This window comes from Emydura macquarii, unplaced genomic scaffold (genome assembly GCF_026122565.2).
Source record: "Emydura macquarii macquarii isolate MOO-44397 ecotype Brisbane River unplaced genomic scaffold, CSIRO-AGI_Emac_v2 contig_3080, whole genome shotgun sequence".
Lineage (NCBI taxonomy): Eukaryota > Metazoa > Chordata > Testudines > Chelidae > Emydura > Emydura macquarii.
In genome coordinates this window covers 2,665,469-2,688,034 of record NW_027133217.1, presented here as the reverse complement: position 1 = coordinate 2,688,034, position 22,566 = coordinate 2,665,469, and the positions used below count along the sequence as shown (strand labels likewise).

Here is a 22,566-nt window from a genome sequence, read left to right as displayed (position 1 = left end):
GCAGGGGACTGGACTAAATGACCTATCGAGGTCCCTTCCAGTCCTATGATTCATGATTTCCAGGCTTGGCAACTGCAACTTGCTATATCTGAAAGAGCTCCAGGTACAAAAGGCACAACTCATCTGCTGAACAAGGCAGGATGCTCTGGACACATCACCCCAATGCTCTGCTCTCTGGAGGGCCGCTGGCAGCTGGCATAAGACAGAGCAGAACCACCTTTGTGCCAGATAGCTCAAATTGGTATAAGTCCACTGATGTCAATCGCAGTAGCCATGAATAACGCTTTCTACCATCTCCAGTTGGCTAGGAAACTCCATCCCAGTCTGACAGACGATGATGTGACCTCGGCTATACACACCTTTGTCACTTTCTGGCTGGACTATAGTAAAGGGATGTACTTGGGCATGAGGCCATCCGCTCTTGAGAAACTTCAACAGTACAGAACACAGCAGCGCATCTTCTCAGTAAAATGTGCTAACACGAGCCACCAGATCTGTCCTCTGCTCCCTATGCTGGCTTCCCACAGAATAACGAGTCAAGTTCTAGATCTCAATCCTTCTCATCAATGGCCTGGATCCAGGCTATCTAAAAGATTGACTAAAGCCCCATGATAAAGACAGCGGCTGACAACTCTGCTCCTCTGGCAATGGCACTTCCCACCATAAGGGTAAAACACATGTGCGGGAGACATGGCTTTAGAATCATAGAAGATTAGGGTTGGAAGGGACCTCAGGAGGTCATCTAGACCCAGCAGGGCTTTCTCAGGGCTGGTCCCAGACTGGGGAATGAACTTCCCCAGAAACTATGGACTATCGCGAACTTCACCACTTTCCACTCCAAGTGCAAGGAGCATTTCTTCCACCTGCCTTTTCTAGCAAACACATGGCAGTGTGTACATTAAAAAACCCAAACCTACCAACACACTACACTGCAGACACAATTCCTTGGGAGAGGAGGAGAAAAAGAATGAATCACATGTACGTAGCTTAATGCATGAGTAGAAGGCGCTCAGCTAATACGGTGATGAAGATGGTCGAAGACCCTATGTAGGATAGAATGTCAATGGAATAAATTTAGCTCAAAGTTCTTGTTACAGCAAACATGGGATTTTATCCTGTCTTGCCTGAAATACTGTTGTTCCCTTGCCACTTGATTGTCTGCAATTTCAAAAGGCTTTTTCATGAGAAGTTCCTTCATGTTTTACAATAAATTAAAGCACAGCTCCAGGTCTGTAGCGTTAATGAATGAGTCAACAGTGCATCTGGGCTTTGAGACTTGGCCTTAAATGGAACTGGCAAGCATCAAAACATGCTATCAATGTGGCAACAAGTTATTTCTTCAATAAATAGTGTCGAGTATGGGGCGGGGAAGAGGGATGAGATCCCAGATTCTGTTAGACTAAAACAAATTCTTGTCTCAGAATTGTCAGGAAGAATTCACATGAATTACAAACAACAGATCTCTTGGGTCATCCAGACCAAACCCTTGCAGTTGGCGTGAGCTTTTTGGATACTGAGGGATAAATTGTCTCATCAGTTTCCCCCATGCAACTCCATTGCACCACAGATCCACAGATTGCACCAGTGCAACGGAGGGTCGAATTTGGTCCTGAGGACCAAACTCAGGCATGGTGTAAGCAGAAACAAATCCAGTGACTTGGATGGGAGTGACATCCACTTTTACCAGCCCAGACTGGCCAAAGGACATGGATCGAGCATGGAATTTGAAAGAATGAGTAATTCAGTGAAAGGGTGTTTCAGGTAGGAAGCAAAATCATTCTTGGATGCTCAACAAATGCAAAACGTGCCCTTTTGAGCTTTCAAGAGGTGTCCAGATACCAGGGTGATGGGCACAGCGCATGCATCTGAACAGCATAGAATAGAAGCGTTGAAACCCAAGAAGAACGCAAGACCAGATTATTCTTGGATGATCTTTGCAGCATATAAGGCCATACTGTGCCCAGCTGTTTTGTGGGCGTCTGAAGTGGGGATGGGCACCTAAGTGAGTTGAAGGTCCACATGCAGCTGCCCGGCACAACCATAGTCCTTGCACTTCCCTGAGCATAGGGTCTGCTCCTTGCTATTGTCTGCCGAGAGCTAGGCAGGTGCACTGGGCTTGCTGCACACTTCAAGAGGTGTAGTAGTGGGAGAGTTTCCCCTGTGCCCCCGGCAGTTCAGGGTGGAATTCTGCCCATGGGCAGTAGGGGGTGTCATGGATTAGAAACGGGCTAAACAACGCAAAATTTGTACTGTTAGATTGCCCCTTCAAATCCAGCCCACGTCAGCAGTGAGTTGTTACCATAGGATGGATGTTTGGTGGCCTACGTGCAGCGAGTATGGGCTGGGATGTTCAAAGGCACCTAAGGGAATTATGTACCCAGCTCTATTCTGGTCAATGGGATTTCGGCACCTAAATCCCTTAGGCTCCTTTGAAAATTCCAGCCTTGAGGGTATCAGTCTCTATCCCACTGCGTGAGTCACGAACAAAGAAAAGTGCACAGAACAACTGCCCCCCTTGTTGGCCGCGTGAGCAGGAAGAGCAAGGACTAAACAAGCACTGAGCCTGAACTGCCCTTGCTGACACTGGGGCCTGTTTATCCATCCAGCTCATGGTTCTGCAGAACCACTCATCACCGTAGCGTGTGACCTCTTCCACATAGCAGCGATTGGCAACAGCAACATGCCCAGGGGCCACCACGGACTCTCTGGCTCTTCTCCCTGTTTGGGCTAGTGGAACGCTTTCAGAAGGAGGTGTAGAGCGAGCCGTGGTAGATATCAGGAAGGCTATGCTTGCCTAAGAAGCAGTCCTGCTAGTGAAACATTGGCAGTGCAGTGTGGGGAAGCTTGTATTACTGCCTCTTGTGCCAGATCTTTGTTTGTGGGAATGGCAAGGACTTCTGAGTAGTTTTTTCCAGCATTAATTCAGTGGGAAAAAATTTTAAAAGATCAAGTCCACCTCTTAGATCACTAGGACCTAATCCTTTCCTTGGCTGCATGTGTACACACGCAGAACTTCCTCTGAGATTAATGGGAGCCAATTACACAATGAAGGCTAGGGTCTGGTCCCATGACAACACTGTTAGTTCTAGAACATATTTCAATATGCTGATTTAATCTGAGCACATCAACAAGGATGTCATAATCGGAGGGGGAGACGCGACATCTGACTGTAGATACATAAAGGGATGTAATAGAAAAGGCAGGGACCAATAATGCATGCGAGTCAGTGACAACAGAACAAGAATTAACAGGCTTTAGCTAGCTACAGCAGGAAAATGGTAAGGTCAAATACCATTTCCTTCATACGTCTAAGAACAGTTCAAGTGGAGTGAGTGGAATCCCCATCAGAAGAGATATTCAAAGCTCTGGGAGACACCCAAAGTTAAGAGCAGAGGAAGGATGCTGATACTGGTTCTTCCATCATATAGGGGGATGAACTAAATGACGCACTGGAACTCTTTTCCCGTACAAATTTTTCTACGAATCTCTCCATAAAGAGCTAGACTGTTCAAAATGCTGACTCAGAGCAGCAGCAAGATGCAAAAATGGGTCAGTGTTTGAGCTTTGTCATATGGCTTGAGAGCTGGAGTGAATCCAGGGACCTGTGTGGACTTACTCCAGGTTTACACTGGTGCAACTGAGACCAGAATCTTGCCCACTGAGCCTGACTTCGATCTCACGTACACTGCCGTAAATCAGAAGTAGCTCCGCTGAAGTCAGTCCCATGCCATTGGCATGGAAGTGCTACATCACGTAGATCTTTTGAACACACAGCGATAGCGCCTTCCGCATTTGTGCCACAGGAAGGCGTAGCGCACAGCCCATTAAATGTGGACTCCAGGGCTTCTCCTGTAGTTCCGCCCTTTAGACAGGAGCCAGAATGTGCTGTAACACAGCAGTGTCTGGAGCCGGCTGGGACATTGAAGAAGTTAAGCTTTCCAATCAGTTATCCCCAAACCCCCTTTGGCCTGGCTTCCCTTCTACCATCTGGACAAATGACTGACATTAAATAGATTTGATTTTTCATTGAATCATGAAAATAACATACCCCCTTCTTTACAGGACAATAGGGAGGCTACAGGCCTGTGTCCACTGTGGCCAACTCTCTATTCCTCACTCTGTTCTTTTCAGTGTCACTTCCATGGCTGCGGTGCGTTGGGACCCAGGGCTGCCAGTAAGACTGTGGATTTGGAGACAGTTCTGAGGACCTGGTGAGTTCCGCCAAAAGGTCTTCACCAAAAGCCTGATTAAGCAGGTACTGGTGAAGCGGGCCCCTGCTGGGCTACATATGTTGAGCCTGGGATCTGGCCGAACCCCAAAGACTTCACGACAGATGAGGATTCCAAGAACGGGGCTAGGTCTAGTTACCCTGGAGGTGAACTTCCTGGGCCAAATTCTCTGCTGATGTAAAATGGTGCAGCTCTGCTGAATGCAAAGAGACTTCAACAGAGCCGTGAAGGTTTGCACCGGGGGAGGCTTTGGCCCGTTGTTCCCAAACCTCAGGAAACTTTAAGCCCCTAACTGAACCCAGTAAATGGTGAATGTACAAATCAAGCACCCGTTTGTCATCACAGAGCTCACCTGTTCATTGCTGTTCCCAGTTTGACAGCAATACCCGTGATCATTTTAGCTCATCTCCCAACCCTCTAATCTCACACACTTCTGAGCAGCTCAAAACGTTTCTGATTGTGATCAGTCAAATGTAGACAGAAAGGACGGTCTGGGGAAACAAACAGCTCTGCCTGACAGGTCTTTCAACACTCCCTGGCTTGGGGGAAAACAGAGTCTAGAACTTACGAGTACTGGCTGGTTTCATTACGCCCGACGTCTGGGGAATGCAGCTTCTGGACTAGGATACGGATAATACAAATGAAGAGGATGAAGTTCACCTAATGGAGAGGAGAGAAAGGAGAGAGAGAGAGAGAGAGCAAAAAAAAAGGGCGTTAAACTCCCAAGATCCCTTTCTGCAGTGAAAAGAGCCAGTTGCTAGAGGGCATTCCTTTTGCCTCGAGGAACTGGTCATGGGATGAGCCGTTGTTAAAAAGCCACAGGCAGAAAACTCCACTCTGTGAGCCCATGGTAAACTGAGACAGGATGGCAGCCATCTTGGACCTGACATCAGCCTGCTTGGGACTTCGTGTCATACATCCCAAGAATGATGATGTCAAACCCATAGAGCACAGCTATGCACGACGTCCTGCTGCGCGGGCGGCCGGCCGGCGGCGGGGAAGGGTTAGAGCCTGTCGGTTAGTTGAACGACGGAGGTCACGGCCCGCAGGAGACGGCGATATGGGGCTTGCGGCCGGGCCCGTCACGGACTGGGAATGGGGCAGGGTGCCAAAAATAGAGATACTCGGAACGGTGTCAGCGAGAGCTGCAAACGGGCTCCTAATCCGCATCTCCAGGCATGCCTTCTCCACACACGCGCTAGTGAGCTCGGGAAGCAGGGAATTAACAGCACGGGTGACACCAGCGCATAGTCTCTGCTTCCCGGTTAGGCCTAAGCATAACACCCTGGTGTCCCTGAGCTATTTTAATACTCCCGAGCTCTGCTTTTCATTCAAGGATCTCAAAGTGCTCTGCGAAGGTAGGTACTGTTATCCTCATTTTACAGGTGGGGAAACTGAGGCACGGGGATGCGGGAGGGGACTTGCCCAAAGTCACACAGCAGCTGGCAGAACTCGAACTCATTCACCCTGACTCCCACACCAGTGCCCTGACCACTGAATAATGCTGCTGCTTGGCACAGCTGATAAGCAGGAGATGATGTACACCAGAGAAGACTAGAAACACTGTTGTGAATTTCGACCAATCTGGGCACAAAATCTCTTTCCTTATCCTTTACCATTCATGACCTCCCAAGTGAGTCTTATTTTATAGAGTCACAGATGTAAAAGTTCTCTCCACTGACCTCCTGCACAGCACAGGCTAGAGAACTTCACACAGTGATTCCTACCTCTAGCCCAACAACTTCTGGATGAGCCAGAGCACCTCTCTTTTAGACAGACGTCCACTCCTAATTTAAAGACTCTAAGGGATGTAGAATTTACCACAGCCCTTGGTCAAGCTGTGCCGGTGATTAATTACCCTCGTCTTATCTATCCCACCTTGCTCACCATAGTTTCTGGTCATGTTTACTAGCCTAGAAGAAAAGAGACTTGTCCCAGAAACACAGGCAGCTAGACATAGGAGCATATTTTAATCAGCACCGGTAACATGCAAGTGGTAGTAAGTGAACATAAGATTTGAACTGCTTTGTAGGCATTTGTGCAGTGTACAGGATTGACTGAACCAAGCTGAGAGAGTGAACAGGGAAGGTTAAATGTGAGGGGAATATGCTTAGGCAGATGGGCAAAGGCGACGGGCTTTAGCAATGGATTTGTTTGATGCGTGTTGAAGAAAATCAAAATTACTGGACATGGTCTGTTTTGTGCTGAGAAAAAAGTTTAGACTTGTTTTACTGAACAACAATAAAAGGTAGTAGCCCTCCCATCCCGGGAGAATGGGGTATATTTCTTTCTAAAAAGGTTACATAGGGAAAGAGAAAAACTGATCTACCAGTCTTTCTGACAGATAAATATTTTGACATATGTCACAGAAGGATTTCATTTAAGTTTAGTAAGGTTAATAAAATACAAAGTGGTTATTAAAAATGTTTGTTCTTGAGATTAACTCTGTGACAGGTGACGCAGGCAGATCTGCTTCAAGCAAAGGATAATATCCATGTGCCATAAGGAGAACTTATGTGCAAGACAGAAATCTCAGTTTGGAGCGGGCTGTACAAATCTTGTTTGGTTGATGTTGCTTTCCTTTTTCTTCCCCTCCCGCAGGTTTGTCTGGAGTTTGGGGAATGAACTCTAGGCTGAATTCAACTGAAGTTCATCGGATTTCAGGTCCTTGGCTCACAAATGGACCCAGGTTCGCTTGACACTTGAATGGAGAAATTGTATAGAATCAATAGAGATGGAACCAACAGGTATCTTTAGAAACATCCTGTGGTTCTGTGGCCTCTTCTAGCTCCCGCTGTAAGAGCTAGACACGTGGGCGGTGTGTATAAGAGCCTGGGGGAGGCTAAGCTGCACAAAAAAAGGCTAGTTATGCAGGAGCGCAAATGCTACAGATGCAGCACAGATCACCTTCCTTTGGAGGTGCGTCGCCCTGCCGCCTTTGACATGCCAGAAGCAAAGCTCCCTAAAGGGGACGGGGGGGGGGGGGGGGGGGGAGATTAAACAACTGCAAACAAAGAGTAACTATTAATGGAATGCTGTCGGATTGGAGGGAGGTCTCAAGTGGGGTTCCACAAGGATCTGTTTTGGGGCCGGTGTTGTTTAACATCTTTATTAATTACCCGGGTGTAGGAATTAGAGAACATATTGATCAAATGTGCAGATGACTCAAAGCTAGGGGGAGTTGCCAACACTTTGGAGGACAGAGTTAAAATTCAGAGGGATCTTCATAAATTGGAGACCTGGGCTGTAGACAACCAAATGAAATTCAGCAAAGACAAATGTGAGGTGCTACACATCGGGAAGAAAAACCAAGTGCACAAATAGAGAATGGGGAAAACCTGGCTGGCAGCAGCACTGCGGAGATGGATCTGGGAGTTGTGGTGGATCACAACCTCGGCCTGAGTCAGCAATGAGTTGCTGTTGCAAAAAAGGCAAATGTGATTACAGGTTGCATTAGCAGAGGCATAGCATGCAGTTCACGGGAGGTGACAGCACTGTTCTACTCAGTGCTGGTTAGGCCTCAGCTGGAGTACTGTGTCCAGTTTTGCTCACCAATGTATAGAAAGGATGTAGAGAAACTGGAAAGGATCCAGAGATGAGCAACAAAGGTGATCCAAGGGATGGAATGCAAGCCAGATGAGCAAAGGCTGAAGGAACTGGGTATGTTTAGTTTGGAAAAGAGGAGATTAAGGGGGGGATATGATAGCGGTCTTCAGATACTTGAAGGGCTGCCATAAAAAAGATGGAGAAAAGTTGTTCACTCTGGCCACAGAGGGCAGGACAAGAGGCAATGGGTTCAAACTACAGCATAGTAGATTTAGATTAAATGTCAGGAAAAAAACTTCCTAACCGTATGAACAGTAGGACAATGGAGCAGACTGCCTTGGGAGGTCATGGAAGCGCCTTCACTGGAGGTTTTCAAAAGGAGGCTGGGTAGCCAGCTGTCTTGGATGATTTAGACACAACAAATCCTGCACCTTGGCCGAGGGTTAGACTAGGTGACCTTTGCGGTCCCTTCTAGCCCTGTGATTCTAGGGATGTCACCCTCAGGTCGGGGCTCAGCACCTTACAAGAACAGGTCCTGGCCATTCCAATCTATAACTTATTTTTTAAAGTGTGGAAAGATTTTGCCAATACGCCTCTAATAATGCCCTTCTCGCGTTAGTTAAAGTAGAACACAGGTATTGCCAGACTGGATCGGACCTGGTTCAACGAATCCTGTCTCTGAGAATGGCCAGCACCTGTTGCCTCACAGAAAGGTACAACAAGCCCTTCAGGAGGCAGGTCTGGATCACCTGGTCCCCGAGGAAAGTTACTTTTTCACCTCTGTTAATTAGGTTGGCCCATGCCCTGAAGACCATTCACCCCCAACAGAGAAATGCTCGGCTTTCTAATCAGCGTGTGTATCCAGCTACACGTGGCTGCCTGCATATGCTATTTAGAGAACATGCCGCAATGTATCGCCTCAGCACTGAGCTTTCACTAATGAGGATTTTTTGCAGCCCGGGGAGATTGCTGATACTTTACCAAAATAGAAACCAAAATAGGAGTTTTGATGATCCACCAGTACGGGGACCCGACTACGTCCTCCCAACACCTGAAAACAAACAAAAGAAAATAACGACCAAATCGGAGCAAACAGGCTGTTACACAGAAATATGACGAAAGCCCAGATTTGGGCGGCTACCAATATTCCCACCGCAAAGCTGCACAGTCAGGGATTCCAAAGAGCAGAGAGCTGTAAGCTGTGTGAAACCCTGGCTCAACTGAAGTTAATGACAAAACTGTCATTGGCTTTCATGGGATGAAGGATTTCATTCCATGTGCTGTGATATGGGTTGTCTTTAATACTATTCAACCTTCCGTTGGAAATTAGAAATGGCAACACAATTGTAAAAATAAACACGAACATTTTTGACAATTTTCACAAAGGCTTTTCCTTTTTTCCCCCTTTGGAATGTTTGGTTTTGCTATTAACGAGGGGAAAATTCATAATTTTGTTCCTTTTTTTTTACTAGCTGTCATCATTTTAATAAACACATTGCTTACTAACGAGAAATGCACTGATAAGATACAGTATACGCTACAGAGAACCAAATTGATCATTATTTTGAAAGCCCAGGTGTCCAGCACCGTAGCATGGAGGCACCAACTAAAATATTTTATTACCTGCATGTTTAGGTTCATTTAGGGATGCTCAATAAATATGGCTGTTAGCAAAATTCATGCCACTGTAAATAACTGGGCACATACTGCAAAATGTATGCCACTGTAAATAAAAACCATAAAATCCCAGATTGGTTCGTGAGACACTCAAATGATAGCTGCCGCTCTGCAGACAAAGTCCAGCCAGCAAGCCTCTCAAAGCTTAGACTCATTGATTTTAAAACCAGAAAGGACCATTATGATCATGCTTGTGTGTTATCTGCTATTTTGCCTAGGATGCAATGTTCTTTATTATAAGCCTGAATTGCTCCATTGAGCTCATGATGAACTGCTCTCAAAATCTTTGAGAGTACGACCATTCTTAGTAATGTTTTCGCAGCTCCCCTGGGGTATTCTGGAACCCTGCAGTGCGATATTGTGCAAGTCCCTGTACTGAGATGTCAATGAAGGAATAATATTAATAGGGGCATCCGGGGGAGGTAAACAGGGATCTTCTGTATGGGACAAATTCATCAAGTTCCCAACACGGTTGGAATAAGTTAGGGTTTTGGGGAAACCCTGTGAAATTTTGGACAAAACATGAGTTCAGATGAGTTTCGGGATTGGATGGGACCTAAGATTAAAAGTGAATCTCACGGGGGGGGGGGGGGGTCAAACTCCTGTGAGCTGAAATGGAACCAAGTTTCACAAGCTGTTTGAGCTGACACAGGTGAGCTTCCATGGGTCTTGTAAAGCTCATGAGATTGCACTGGGCCAGGCCAAGTGTTTAAGGAGACAGCTGTACAGTGGAATGTTCTTTTTCAAAAACGAAGAGTGGTCCTTCCAAAGAGGCATGCACTGGCCAGCGAATCTGCATTGTCACACCATTCAGATGGAAATACGCTTGAAGGCCACAGAAGGTGAAAGAAAGAGAAAGGTCTGGTCTACACTACAGACCTATATCTGTATAACTGTGTCACTCAAGGGCATGAAAAATCCACACCCATAAGTGACGTAGTGATGCCAACCTGCTCCCACTTGTAGACAGCGGGATGTTGACGGGAGAGCTTCTCCCATTGACACAGCTGCCGCCTCTTGGGGAGGTGGATTAGCTACGCCAGTGGGAGAGCTCTCTCCCGTCAGCATAGAGCGTCTTCATTAAAGGGTTACCGTGGTCATTAGTGCAGCTGCACCAATGCAGCGTTTAAAGTGTAGACTCGCCCCAAAAATGGGAATAAAGGAGAAATACTTTAGAACTAGTAGAACTCAAAGTGCGTTAGAACTAGTAACCAGTTAGTGCTCATAGTGTCCATGTGAGCTGGGGATTGTTATTCCCATTTTATAGTTAGATAAACTGAGGCAGAGAGGTTAAGTGACTTGTTCAAGATCACAGGGAGAGTCAATGGCGGGCAGACTAGAGGAATGGCTAGCTCCTAATTCTGGGCTCAGACCACTAGAAAGGGTAAAAGATGGACAAAGATGAAGGGTGAGTCTTCACAAAGCTACTGAGAAATTGAAAAGCCCCCTCCCGATATATGAAGCTAGAAGAATCTCAGGATTGCCTGTGCGGTGTGGCAATGTGTGCTAAAGGACTGGGAATTCTAACGTGCACCAATGTGTTGCACACTAACTGGCCCCTGCAGACCTTGCTGGTGCCCACTAAAAGTTCCCTAATGCACATTAGCGAAGAGCCATTTAAAACAGAGAGCAATGGAAGGGGAAGGGAGGGGGAACTCTACATAGTTAATCTGGGCTGCACACAGCTGAGAAGAGTAGCCAGAATGGTCAAATACAACTAGAGAGACCTTAGGTCCCTGTCTCAACTGACAGGGGATTTCTGAAGAGAGATGAACAACTCAGATCAGTTTTATGCAGTTGGAGTAAAACCACTTCAGTCGAAATGGGCGCAGTAATCTTCAGCGCGTGGGTTTCGATGACTACAGAGCAATATGAAATGAGACCAGTTGAGAAGCTTGGATCACTGATATAAGGGCAAAGGGCACCAGGCTTTTTTGCGCAGAGAGGAGTATGGGTTAGATGCAATGTAACGAATGGCACGTGGCAAAGGTTAGCAGGAAGGGCGTATCCAACATGTATGTACCTAAAACCTGATTCTGCACCCTTGAGTAGTGCTTACCACATGAGTGGTCCCAGTGACTTCAGGACGACTGCTTGTCTAAACATTACTCAGTGTGAGTACAGATTGCAGGATAGGGTCATAATTACTTACATGTGTCTTTTGTTACTTCTAAAACTTGCCCCATCTTGTTAGCTACAATGTATCCAATCCAGATTTAAAGAAGAAGAACATAAGCATTGGTCACGGAGGATGAGGGTGGAGCACAGACCCTACAGATTTGGCTGGGAAAAGGTCCCTGGAGACTAGGGTGACCAGATGTCCTGATTTTATAGGGACTGTCCCGATATTCGGGACTTTGTCTTATATAGGCGCCCATTACTCCATTCCCCTCATCCCGATTTTTCACACTTGCCATCTGGTCCCCCTACCGGAGACCTTGGAATGAGAGAGGCGTGGGATGCTTATTCAGGTACTGTCAGTGGCACTGACAAATATAGTGCTCAGTCCTGCAAGATGTCTCCCCCGCCACTGAAACGGCCAGCGAGGATGCTCCACACCTCGCAGGGTCCACCCCCAAAGTGGCACCTTCGGCAGGTTTTGACCGTCACATCGCTTTCTGCAGCGTTACAGAAAGGCGAAATCTGAACAGAGCTGTGCTGATATCAGAGATCCTGTCTTAACCCGGCTCCAGCGGGGCCATCAACAGCAGAAGGAAATGAGAAGAGTACTCCATTGAATGGCAGCACTGGCATTTGCAAGTGAAAGGGGAGGTGAGAACCGAGCCCCATATTAGCACACCACCAGTGATAATACCACTGTCACTTCTTGGAGGCCATCTCTACTTGTGACATGAGTGGCAGGGTGAAAGGGCCAATTTAGGAGACTAGAAGGCAGTTCCCAACCTGCTTTAATCCTGGATTAAAGAATCTGAAGATAAACATTAAAATATTGAGCCAAACTGCACACTCAGACTGCAAGTGCACCTCCCATTGGCTCCTCGGGGAGTTTTACTATGGGTCAAATAATGAGCCACATTAATCCCTGGGGTAACTCCACTGATCTCAATTTTGTTCGCATGAGTTTTGCTACACCACAGATGAATTTGGCCGGTACGTTTAATGATTTTCCATTTCCAAAGCATCTTCCATCCAAGCATCCCAAAACCCTTTGGAATTAAGGATTTAGCCATGGCCTCACAAATCCCTTGTGATTTAGGTGAATATTATTACCTCTGTGCACAGATGGCGAAAGCGGATCACAGAGGAAATATATGACTTGCCCAAGGTCACACAGAATTCTATGTGGTGGAACCAGAATTAGAACTCAGATCTCGGGGCTTCCTGTCGGGTGTTTTAAAAACAAGCCCATCCTTTCACTCATTGGATTAAAAACCAAATGTTCTCTCTTTTCAGTTTTTAAAACAGGATTTTTTTTCCCGCTGATTGAACTGATTAAACCTCTCAAAAATGCCAATTCTAAAAGAAAAGTTTGATCTTCAAAGACTTTTTACAATTCATTCTTGCTGAGCAGAGTTTTGAGTGAGCTGCCCTAGCGAGATAAATTTGCCTTTAAGATGTCTCAAATTTGAAGAAATGAAGATGACATCAGAGGCTTACCCCTTATTGCCATAATAAATGCTGGTGACAGTCCAAGCTGTGATGAAAACTGACGGCGCACCTATCAGAAGAGAATGAGATTAGTGTCACAGTTACTACTTGTTTTCACTGTCAAGGCCCTTCAAGGCTTTTCCCCACCCTACCTATCATCTCTCATTCATTATTGAGACGTTGATTCCTATCGTGAGAGTGTTGCAGGTGGGTGAGGATTGTTTTGCAAACAGGAGTTTTGGGCTCTCACCAGCCTGGGCAGGTATTAACTGAGACTGCAGGGTTGGTTCATACTCTGTCTTGGGGTTTTGCTCATTTCTTTTCACCGTAAAAATAAATGGTTTATTTGCTTTCCCAAATATGGGTTACTTGTGGTTTTAGATTCCAAAGGGCTGCTGCGGGCATGTGAGTGAGGAAGAAAAGGTGCCCAGTTGCTTTAAATTTTAAGTGCCTGAAATCTGAGCAGAAGGTTTCAGGTGGAGGGGTTCAAGTCAACCATTTTGTTTATTTTAAACAGAACCACCCAGGCACCCTCATCTGACCTGACCCGACCCTTACCCTCACTGATAACACCTGGCAGAAAGGTGATGCACACATATCACCTCTCAGTCCTGTCTGATCCCACATGCGGGAGGAGTTAAGTCCTAGCTAGAGACAGCTCCAGATCACCTGGAGTTCATTTTCCTACCAGTCCCATTCAAGAAGATGCATACCCCAGCCAATCAGGATATACCACCAGAAGTACTTCCTCTCTGAAAAGAAAGAGATGACCAAAAGGGTGTGTAGGTACAAGCCTTCCACCAGCAGCCAGAAGAAGTTGGCCATGATGCAGTACTGAAAGAAAACCATCGCAGCCTTGCAGCCAACCTGGAAGAGAAGAAAATAACACAGGTCAACCTAAGGAATATTTTAATTGTAGGCGATTCAGAGCAAACAAACAGATTTGCCGTGAATGCTGGTTTTTTACTGAGCCGAGCATCTGAAATCTATAGAGCCTGTATTCATCATTGTTACTGGGACCGCACAGCCTGGCTGTGTCAAAAGGGAGACTAAGACAGCTCTGCTCTGTTTATGCGCCTGTCTGACCTGGCCAGCGGATTTGGGCATGCAAGGGTAAATGCATTCACTGTTCCCCACCATGGCACAGATGGGTGAGACATGGGCCTTTGCCTGCTCTCAACACACAATCCTGAGCCAGCACGGGGGAGGGTTGTGATTTTCTGCTGGGATAAAGCAGAAACAAATTACCACCCCCTTGGAGCAAAAGAGGAATGGGCTATGTCATACTGACAATCTACAAGCTAGCCCTGTTTAAAAATCAGCCTTCAACACTGTGCCCAGTTCCTGTCCTACTAGCGCCTAAAAGATGTAACGGAAATAGAGGGAGCTCAGAGACAAGTGACAAAAACGACTGGGGGAATGGAAAGTCTTCCATATATGAGATTTTAAAAAGATTGTGACTGTTCAGTTTGGAAAGGAGATGAATAAGAGGGGCTGTGAGAGATGTATATAAAATCATGAATGGTAAAAAGCAGGATAACAGGGTGAACAGGAACACACTGTCATAATGCCAGAACAAGTCAATGAAACTGAAAGGCAGCAGATTTGAAAAGGAAAGGACATTTTTTTTCCTTAGACACTGCAAACGTAGCCTGTGGAACTCACTGCCACAAGATGTCATTGCAGCAAAGAGATTAGCCGTTCATCTGGACAATGAGAACAGTTACATTAGAGAATATAAACAATATAAGTGATATCAACACCTGGGCTGAGAGCATATGTCAACTACTCACTGCCAAGGATTAGGCAAAATTGCCCAAATTGGCAGGTTTTTACACAGCTCTTGCCCTGAAACATCTGGTAATGGCCATTGTATATCAGACTATACTGATCACTGAGCTGCATTGGTAGGCAATTCCTGGCTTCTTATAGCAAGTAACTTGTACCCCTCCAGCCTGCATTTTATAGTAATGCACCATTTATTTATTGATTAGATTTATAGCAATGGGCATCTAGCCATGTGCTCTAGGGACCCTTGACATACTTTAGAAATACACCCACTAGCTTCAGTGAGGTTTCACGCAGTGTACAATACTGCTCATCATGAGGAAGAGGAGCAGAATCTGACTCTTAATGTTGACACGCTTCAGATACTTGTAGACAACTGTCCCGTAGTCACCATATTGGCAAGCTGTATGGATGCAGGGCCAGATCCGCAGCTGATTTAAATCGTGGTTTCCCTAACCTCAGTGGAGCCCTGCACTAGCTGAGGGGATCTGGCCCTTTGTTCTTCCATTCCCCCCTTTCAATCAATCGCTGTAGATTCTCCGCTGCCCTCTCTTAAAAAAATAAAATAAAACAAGGGCCTCCGCTGTGATACCTCTTTGGGGAGAAAATGTCCCCTGCGGATCGCTCAGAGTTAATTCAATGCCCCAGAACCTGCCAGTAGGTCACACGTGAGCGCCTCATTTTAAGGACAATTGCTTGGCACATCGGCACCCTCCTGGGATCCAGATGATGTCAGCAGAATCTTGCTGTGGGGAGGGTGGAGGGGAAGCAGGCAGCCGGCAGCACGGCTAACTCCAGCGGAAGGGGAGGCGAGGAAGAGCTGACGTGATGAAGCACCGTACATGGCAGCCAAAGCAGCGTGCAGGCTCCTGACATCTGTTCGCTTCTCTGCAGTCTTGTCGCACACCTGGTGGATTGGCACCAAGACAGCTTGCTTGCTTCATGCCCAGTGCAGCGGAAAGGACGGGCCAAACCCTGCTCGCCTTACTCAGTTGAGAAGCCAGCTGGGATTACCGGAGGGAATAAAACAGGCGAGATTTGGCCCTAATGCGGCAGCTGGCACCTGGCCGATATCCGCTGGGCTCTAGGAAGCACGGGGAGTTATTTTGATGCCGGCAGCCTTCATCAGATGGCACCGAAAGCCAATCTGCTTTGTGTGCTTTAACCTTGGTGTATCCTCTCAGGAGAGATTGGTTTTAAGCCAGGCTATCTTCCCGAGCTTGTCTTTTTGAGGCTCTGAACAGCGCATGCAAGTTGCTGCGTGTAACTAGGAACTGGAATGCTTTCCAGGGGCTCAGAGGGTATCAATGGCTGCTTTAGTGAGCTTGGAGGCTCTGAGAAAGTATGTTAGTCCTGCAATAAATAGCCTGCCTGCTGGGGATCTTTCTGCTCTTAAGGGTTAACTCTGTCCCCAAGGACTCTTCCTCTCCAGGCCATGTGGCTGGGGGAGCAGGGACAGCTTGGAGCCTGATGTCCTTGCTGGGGCAGATGGGGGGAGGAGAGTCTGCCTGTCTAGTCTGGGTGTGAGGAGGGGGAGAGAAACCTGGATAGGCAATCTCTGCCTTGTTGGTACTCAGCTACTCCAGTTCCTGCTGGGATGGATTCTGCTTCCCTGGAACCTGGCCCAGTCCTGAGATCTCCTGCTCTTTCAGGAGCCCTTTGCTCTTTCTTTCTGACTCCGGGTTCTCATAGACTTTAAGGTCAGAAGGGACCATTATGATCAGCTAGTCTGACCTCCTGCACAACGCAGGCCACAGAACCTCACCCACCCACTCCTGTAACAGACCCCTGACCTATGACTGAGTTATGGAAGTCCTCAAATCATGGTTTAAAGATTTCAAGATAGAGAATCCACCAGCAAGTGACCCATGTCCCATGCTACAGAGGACGGTGAAAACCCCCCAGGGCCTCTGCCAACCTGCCCTGGGGGAAAATTCCTTCCCGACCCCAAATATGGTGATCAGCTAAACCCTGAGCACGTGGGCAAGACTCACCAGCCAGACACCGAGGAAAGAATCCTCTGTATAACTCATAACTCACCCCATCTAGCATCCCATCACAGGCCATTGGCATATCTACAACCAGTAGTCAAAGATCAGTCAATGGCCAAACTAGGCTGTCCCATCAGACCATCCCTTCCATAAACTTCTCAAGCTCAGTCTTGAAGCCAACTAGGTTTTTTGCCCCCCCCCACTGCTCCCCTTAGAAGGCTGTTCCAGAACTTCACTCCTCTGATGGTTAGAAATCTACATCTAATTTCAAGTCTAAACTTCCTGCTGGCCAGTTTATATCCATTTGGTCTTGTGTCCACATTGGTGCTGAACTTAAATAATTCCTCTCCCTCCCGGTATTTATCCCTCTGATGTGTTCATAGAGAACAATCCTATCTGCCTTCTAATGCACGGCAGCCCCATGCAGGGCTAGACTGCGCTGTTCGGAAAGCAGGAAGAAGCAGCCCTGCAATTTTTAGAGCTTCTTGACTTGTTTACAGAACGTGGGTGCGTGATAGATCACAGAGCTAACACTGTCTTCCTGATGTGAATACACAGCGCCCGATGATTAATGCGCACCTCACAGGGAAAACTTGTCTCCCTCGGGGCTGCACTTCCCCCAAGGAAGCACAATAGGGGAAATGAGAGAGGACGCTGTAACCCAGAGTCCGACGCGATTACCCACCATCTGACCATAGGACTGGAAGGGGAGCAAAGCATGGCCAGATACCCTTGAAACTGAAGGAACGGGAACCATCCTTTATTTACCTACGTCCGACATTGCTCCAAAAATGAGTAGGTCCTGGTGGGGTTTTGGCGGAGTTTGCTAACAGCAATAGGTTTGAGTTCTCTGGTTCATTCGATGGATTGGTGACCGCTGCCGTCTTGGCAGGCACGCCGGGGACTGAACTGTGGACCGCCAGGGCTGAAAGTAGGCGTTGCAGCAAGGTGCTCTGGGAGGCGTAAGAATCTACCAGAAATGGAAAAGAAGAGTCTACGGTGTGAGCTGACAAGCCAGGCTCTGCAGGTGGGGCTGTAAGAGCCTCATAGCCTCCGTGGGGTCAGAGGGAAACATGTACCACATTCACCTGTGGGTTACACAGTGATTAAAGAACGGAACAGTAGGGTAAGCGCTGAACACAGGAGAGTTTGAGCAGCACCAGCCAAATAGGAGCGGGCTGTCTCCCTTGGCTTTCAGCAGAGGCAGTGGGGTAGCAGAACTGAGTTGTCCATCACTCTCCCTTACTTTAACCCGCGGTTCAGTTTGGACTTTTGATGCCTGAATTTTGAGCAGCAATTCTGAGGATATGTATACTGTTTCTTTAAAACTGTGCCAGCAAATGAATCAGGAAGGTGAAGTCATTGGCCGGACATCCTACAGTGAAAAAGAGGCAGGTACGTTAGGGATGATCTAGTTTTCCTTCTTCCAATGAAGTTCTTTGTTCGCAGTTAGGAGAAAAGACCTCTGAGATTCTTTGCAACTGACACATGGCAGCGACCAATAACAGGAAAGTGCAATGGGGAGTCTGTGTTTGGTAGCGGGAGGAAGGAAACAAGTCATGCTTGTGATTTGGCTCTGGCACTGGGCATTCAATAGGAAGCACGTTTCCCGCGGAGTCACTGCCGTCCTGGTGCCTCAGCATGGTGCTGGAGGACATTGTGCTGCTGGGGATCCTGGTGGATGACACATAAAACCTAGCTCCTGTCTTGTGTTTATAAAGATCCCCCGGCACATTTCGTAAGATGAGGTTTTGCCTTGAGAAAGGACTTGGCTGCTCGGAAACTTTTCAAGGAAACATTTTTTTTTCCTCTACTGACTTCAGTGCGAACTGAATCGGTCCTTCAATTTATGCCGTTAAAGACAGCAGCCATTTAAGGAAGGACTGTTTAAAGAAGGGGCACTCTTGGGAGAATAGCCAGTGTTCTCTGAAAGGTGATGAGGGTAGCAAGGAGGAAAACAAATGAACATTTCATGCTGTACTGAAGACATGACAAGGAGTAAATGACTGCTCTGTTGCCGGGCTACCAGAAAGTGTCTGACGATCAGGAACAACAAAAGAGTGGAACAAACTGTACTGTGAGGTAATTACAGCACATCCCCCAGTCGTGTTCTAGGTGAGGCTAGATGTGCTGATAGCAAGTAATGTTGGGTGCTTTCCTGCTGGAAACAGAGGATTGAGATTGGGAATCTGAGTGGTGTTTCTCAACCCTACACCAATCGGCCTAGGATTCTGCTCCCACGGATGCTTGGAAGAGCATTTATAGTTCAGCAGCTGTTTCAGTGCTAAACAAGAAGGCGCCCCAATGCATGACAAAAAAGGAACACAGTTTCTGCATCTTAACAGTGACAACACTTTCCTTATTCATGGAAGGCTCGGTTAGTTGTGTTTATCAAGCCGTGTGGGAATGCTAAATGATATTACATCCGTATTGGATCATCAAGTAATTTGTCCATTTTAGGATTTTATACCGCTGCCCATCACTGCAGTATCTGAGCACCTTTCCTGGGAAATCACTTGCTAGGTTGACCTGGAGGTCAACTCTCCCCAGACAAATCTGACGCATGAAACGATAAATATACAAGCCACGCCCACTTCCACTTCTTAGCGGAAGACAGGAGATGGAAGTAAATACTTCTTAGACTTCAGCTTCGGCTGTTAATTGTACCCTTGCGTGAGGTGACAGAGGTGATGTCGATGAGGGTTATACCCAGCCATGTTTTTACTGAGCCGACCAGCCCTGACTGGAGGATTGTTCTTAGCAGGGTTGCGGCAGGTGGTGAATTGATTTAATCAGAGGTGGTAATGTTCTTGCGTCTGATTCCCCGCTGCCTTGCACCATGGGTAGACATTCACACCTGTGCCAAGTGAGTGAAAAAGGTGCAATGAGGGGGCATTTGACAGTCACTTTGCCGAGGTGTCAATCACAACACAAGGCAGTGCAATCAGGCCTGTCACATCCGAAGCACTGTTCACACTTTGAGAGCAGAGCTACAGCACTCTGGGACCCCAGCCGCCCTTGAGAGCATTCAGATTGAAAGGCTAGCAAGGAGAAGGGCCTCCAGGAGAACACGGGAATTGAAAAGGTAGAAGAAGTTGAGTTAATCTGCACAGGAAGAAAAGGGGGACATTTCCAAATCCTCTAGGGGTCAGTATTTGAAGTGAGGGTTGATAACCTCAGCTCATAAAACAAGGGGCCAAATCCTCAGCTGGTGTAATTCATCACAGCTCTGTTGACATCAGTGGAGTTCTGACACATTACACCAGTGGAGGATCTGGCTCAGAATCTAAGAAACCAGGAGCAAGCAGAAGACCAAATTTAGACCTGGTGTAAACAGGTGCAATTCTGTAGAAATGGATGGAGTTGCACCCGATCTGCATTTGGCCCAGGGTATTTAAGGAATCATGTGCGAGGTCAGCCAAGTAAAACTCATGCGTAGTTTGTCAGATGGCAGTAAAAGTGCATTCAGAATGACTCACCAGAGGAGATTTTTAGACAGGGAAAGGCCCAGGAGCGTGCGGAGGAGGAAAGCTGGGAAATAGTGATGAGGAAATGCTGCTGGGCTGATATGCGGAAGCTAGACGCACCTATTATTCTTTCCAAAATCAAGTGGATAAACCACAATGAGAGGGTCTGGGCCAGACGTCCTATGCAGTGAAACACAGCCACCACACTGAAGGCAGTCAGTCACTTGGAGCCTGATTGAATACCATGGTACATTAAATACTCATGCATCATAACCCCCATGACTAATGACTCTGGGTAGTCCCACATAGTCATAAAATAACTGGCAGCTTTCCCCGGTTCCCATAGCTCAGTAGAAAAAACACAACTCGACATGAACCGGTTTGAGCCCCCTTCGGTTCTCGTGGAGGCTGAATGGGCGAGTGAAACACCCATCTGCTCTGGACCCTTGTGTAAACCAGGGAACTCTCCAAAAGCAGGAGGTGCAAAGTTTATTATTGTTGTACCTCCGTGCGTCTCTCTGTTTCCTCTTTCAGAAGTGCAGCGTAAAAAGAAGTGTATAGTATTGGCCCTGGATTCATTATTCAAATTCCCTAATGAGTGGACAAGGTATATCTGAAATGGGCATATAGTGCACATTTAACCCATATGAAGAGCAATTTCAGCATCTGCTCTCACTGAAGCAACAGTGGGTGATATTCTGTGATGCACATCTAAGGGATGAACCTGCAGCCCAGTGGGAGGCAGCTTAAGGCAGCTTGAAGCTCCATCTGTACCTCCCCAACTCTTGTTTGCTCTGGGGCTCCTGGTGTAATCCAGAGAGCAGTGGGGTCCTCTCTAAGTCAGAGCAGGGTCCCTGGGCTGCCCTGAGAGTATAGCACTGCCTGGAATCTCTGCAGCGCTGTGTGACGGAGCCCTACCCCGACACACCCCTCCTATCCCATCCCTGTCCCAATGCACCCCCCTACTCCAAGGCTTGGAAGGGAGTCCTTGGAAGACAGCTTTATGGCTGCCTTTCACAGTACTTGCGCTGGGGGAATCTTCCCAAGGACGGACCATCAGAGGAGTGAAGTTCTGGAACAACCTTTCAAGGGGAGTAGTAGGGGTAAGAAACCTAGCTGGCTTCAGGACTGAGCTTGATGAATTGATGGAGGGGATAGTCTGATGAGACAGCTTAATTTGGCAATTAACTGATCTTTGACTATTAGTAGTAAATATGCCTGAAGGGATGTTACATGGGGCGGGTTCTGAGTTATTACAGAGAATTCTTTCTTGGGGTCTGGCCAGTGAGTCTTGCCCACATGCTCAGGGTTTAGCTGATCTCCATATTTGGGGTCGGGAAGGAATTTTCCCCCAGGGCAGACTGGCAGAGGCCCTAGGTTGTTTTTGCCTTCCTCTGTAGCATGGGACACAGGTCACTTGCTGGTGGATTCTCTGTACCTTGAAGTGTTTAAACCATGATTTGAGGTCTTCAATAACTCAGGCACAGGTCAGGGGTCTATTACAGGAGTGGGTGGGTGAGGTTCTGTGGCAGAGGTTGTACAGGAGGTCAGACTAGCTGATCATAATGGCCCCTTCTGACCTTATACTCTATGAGTTTATGAGCTTTTAGGGTCTGTTTAAGCTGCTCCAGCCCTTTTACCTGGCATAAAGGGGCTGGAGCAGGGATGAGGATCGCACTCAGTAACTTTCCCAATGCCTTCAACAGAAGCAGGACAGGGTCCTAGGCTTGTTATAGCCATAAAAGACATAGCGTTTATACAGCTTGTTTCACCTACAGAGTGGGGCACAGGCACCAACTAACTCACCCGCGTGTCACTCCTGGCAGGTCACTCGCTGGCTTGCTCTACTTGTTTTACAAATGGGGAGCTGAGACACGCAGGTGGAAGCCCCAGTGTTCCAAAGTGGCTTCTCATTTGTGGTCCTCCCATTTTTAGGCACCCAATTTTCGTTAACCAGAACCGGATTTTCAGCGGTGCTGAGTACCCATGGCTCCCAATGAAGTCACTGGAAGCTGCGGCGGCTCGGCCTGTCGAAAAGCCAGGCCCCCAGGGTGCAAGTGACAAAGGTTATGCAGGGGCTCAATGCCTGTTGTTTTCAATGAGCGTTGGGCTCCTCAGTATCTTTGTGGAAACCACTTTACGTGTCCAAATCGGGGCACCCAATAACGGAGACAAATTTTGAGTCTACTTTGAAATGTGGGTATTCGGTGACTTCCCAAAGGCCACGGATAGAGTCAGTGCTGGAGTTCAGACTAGAAT

The 22,566-nt window shown here is 47.3% G+C and overlaps 1 protein-coding gene across 1 annotated transcript in view; it reads right to left on the bottom strand.

Moving 5' to 3' along the window:
- LOC137141567 (vasoactive intestinal polypeptide receptor-like) overlaps positions 1-22,566 on the bottom strand; it is a 161,392-nt gene that overhangs the window by 6,807 nt on the left and 132,019 nt on the right. Inside the window, exons 7-10 of the mRNA XM_067530506.1 lie at positions 13,775-13,928; positions 13,071-13,131; positions 8,757-8,826; positions 4,798-4,889 (exon numbers count right to left, since the gene is read on the bottom strand). Of these exons, the coding sequence (XP_067386607.1) occupies positions 4,798-4,889; positions 8,757-8,826; positions 13,071-13,131; positions 13,775-13,928 (377 nt within the window). The remainder of the gene's footprint in view (positions 1-4,797; positions 4,890-8,756; positions 8,827-13,070; positions 13,132-13,774; positions 13,929-22,566) is intronic.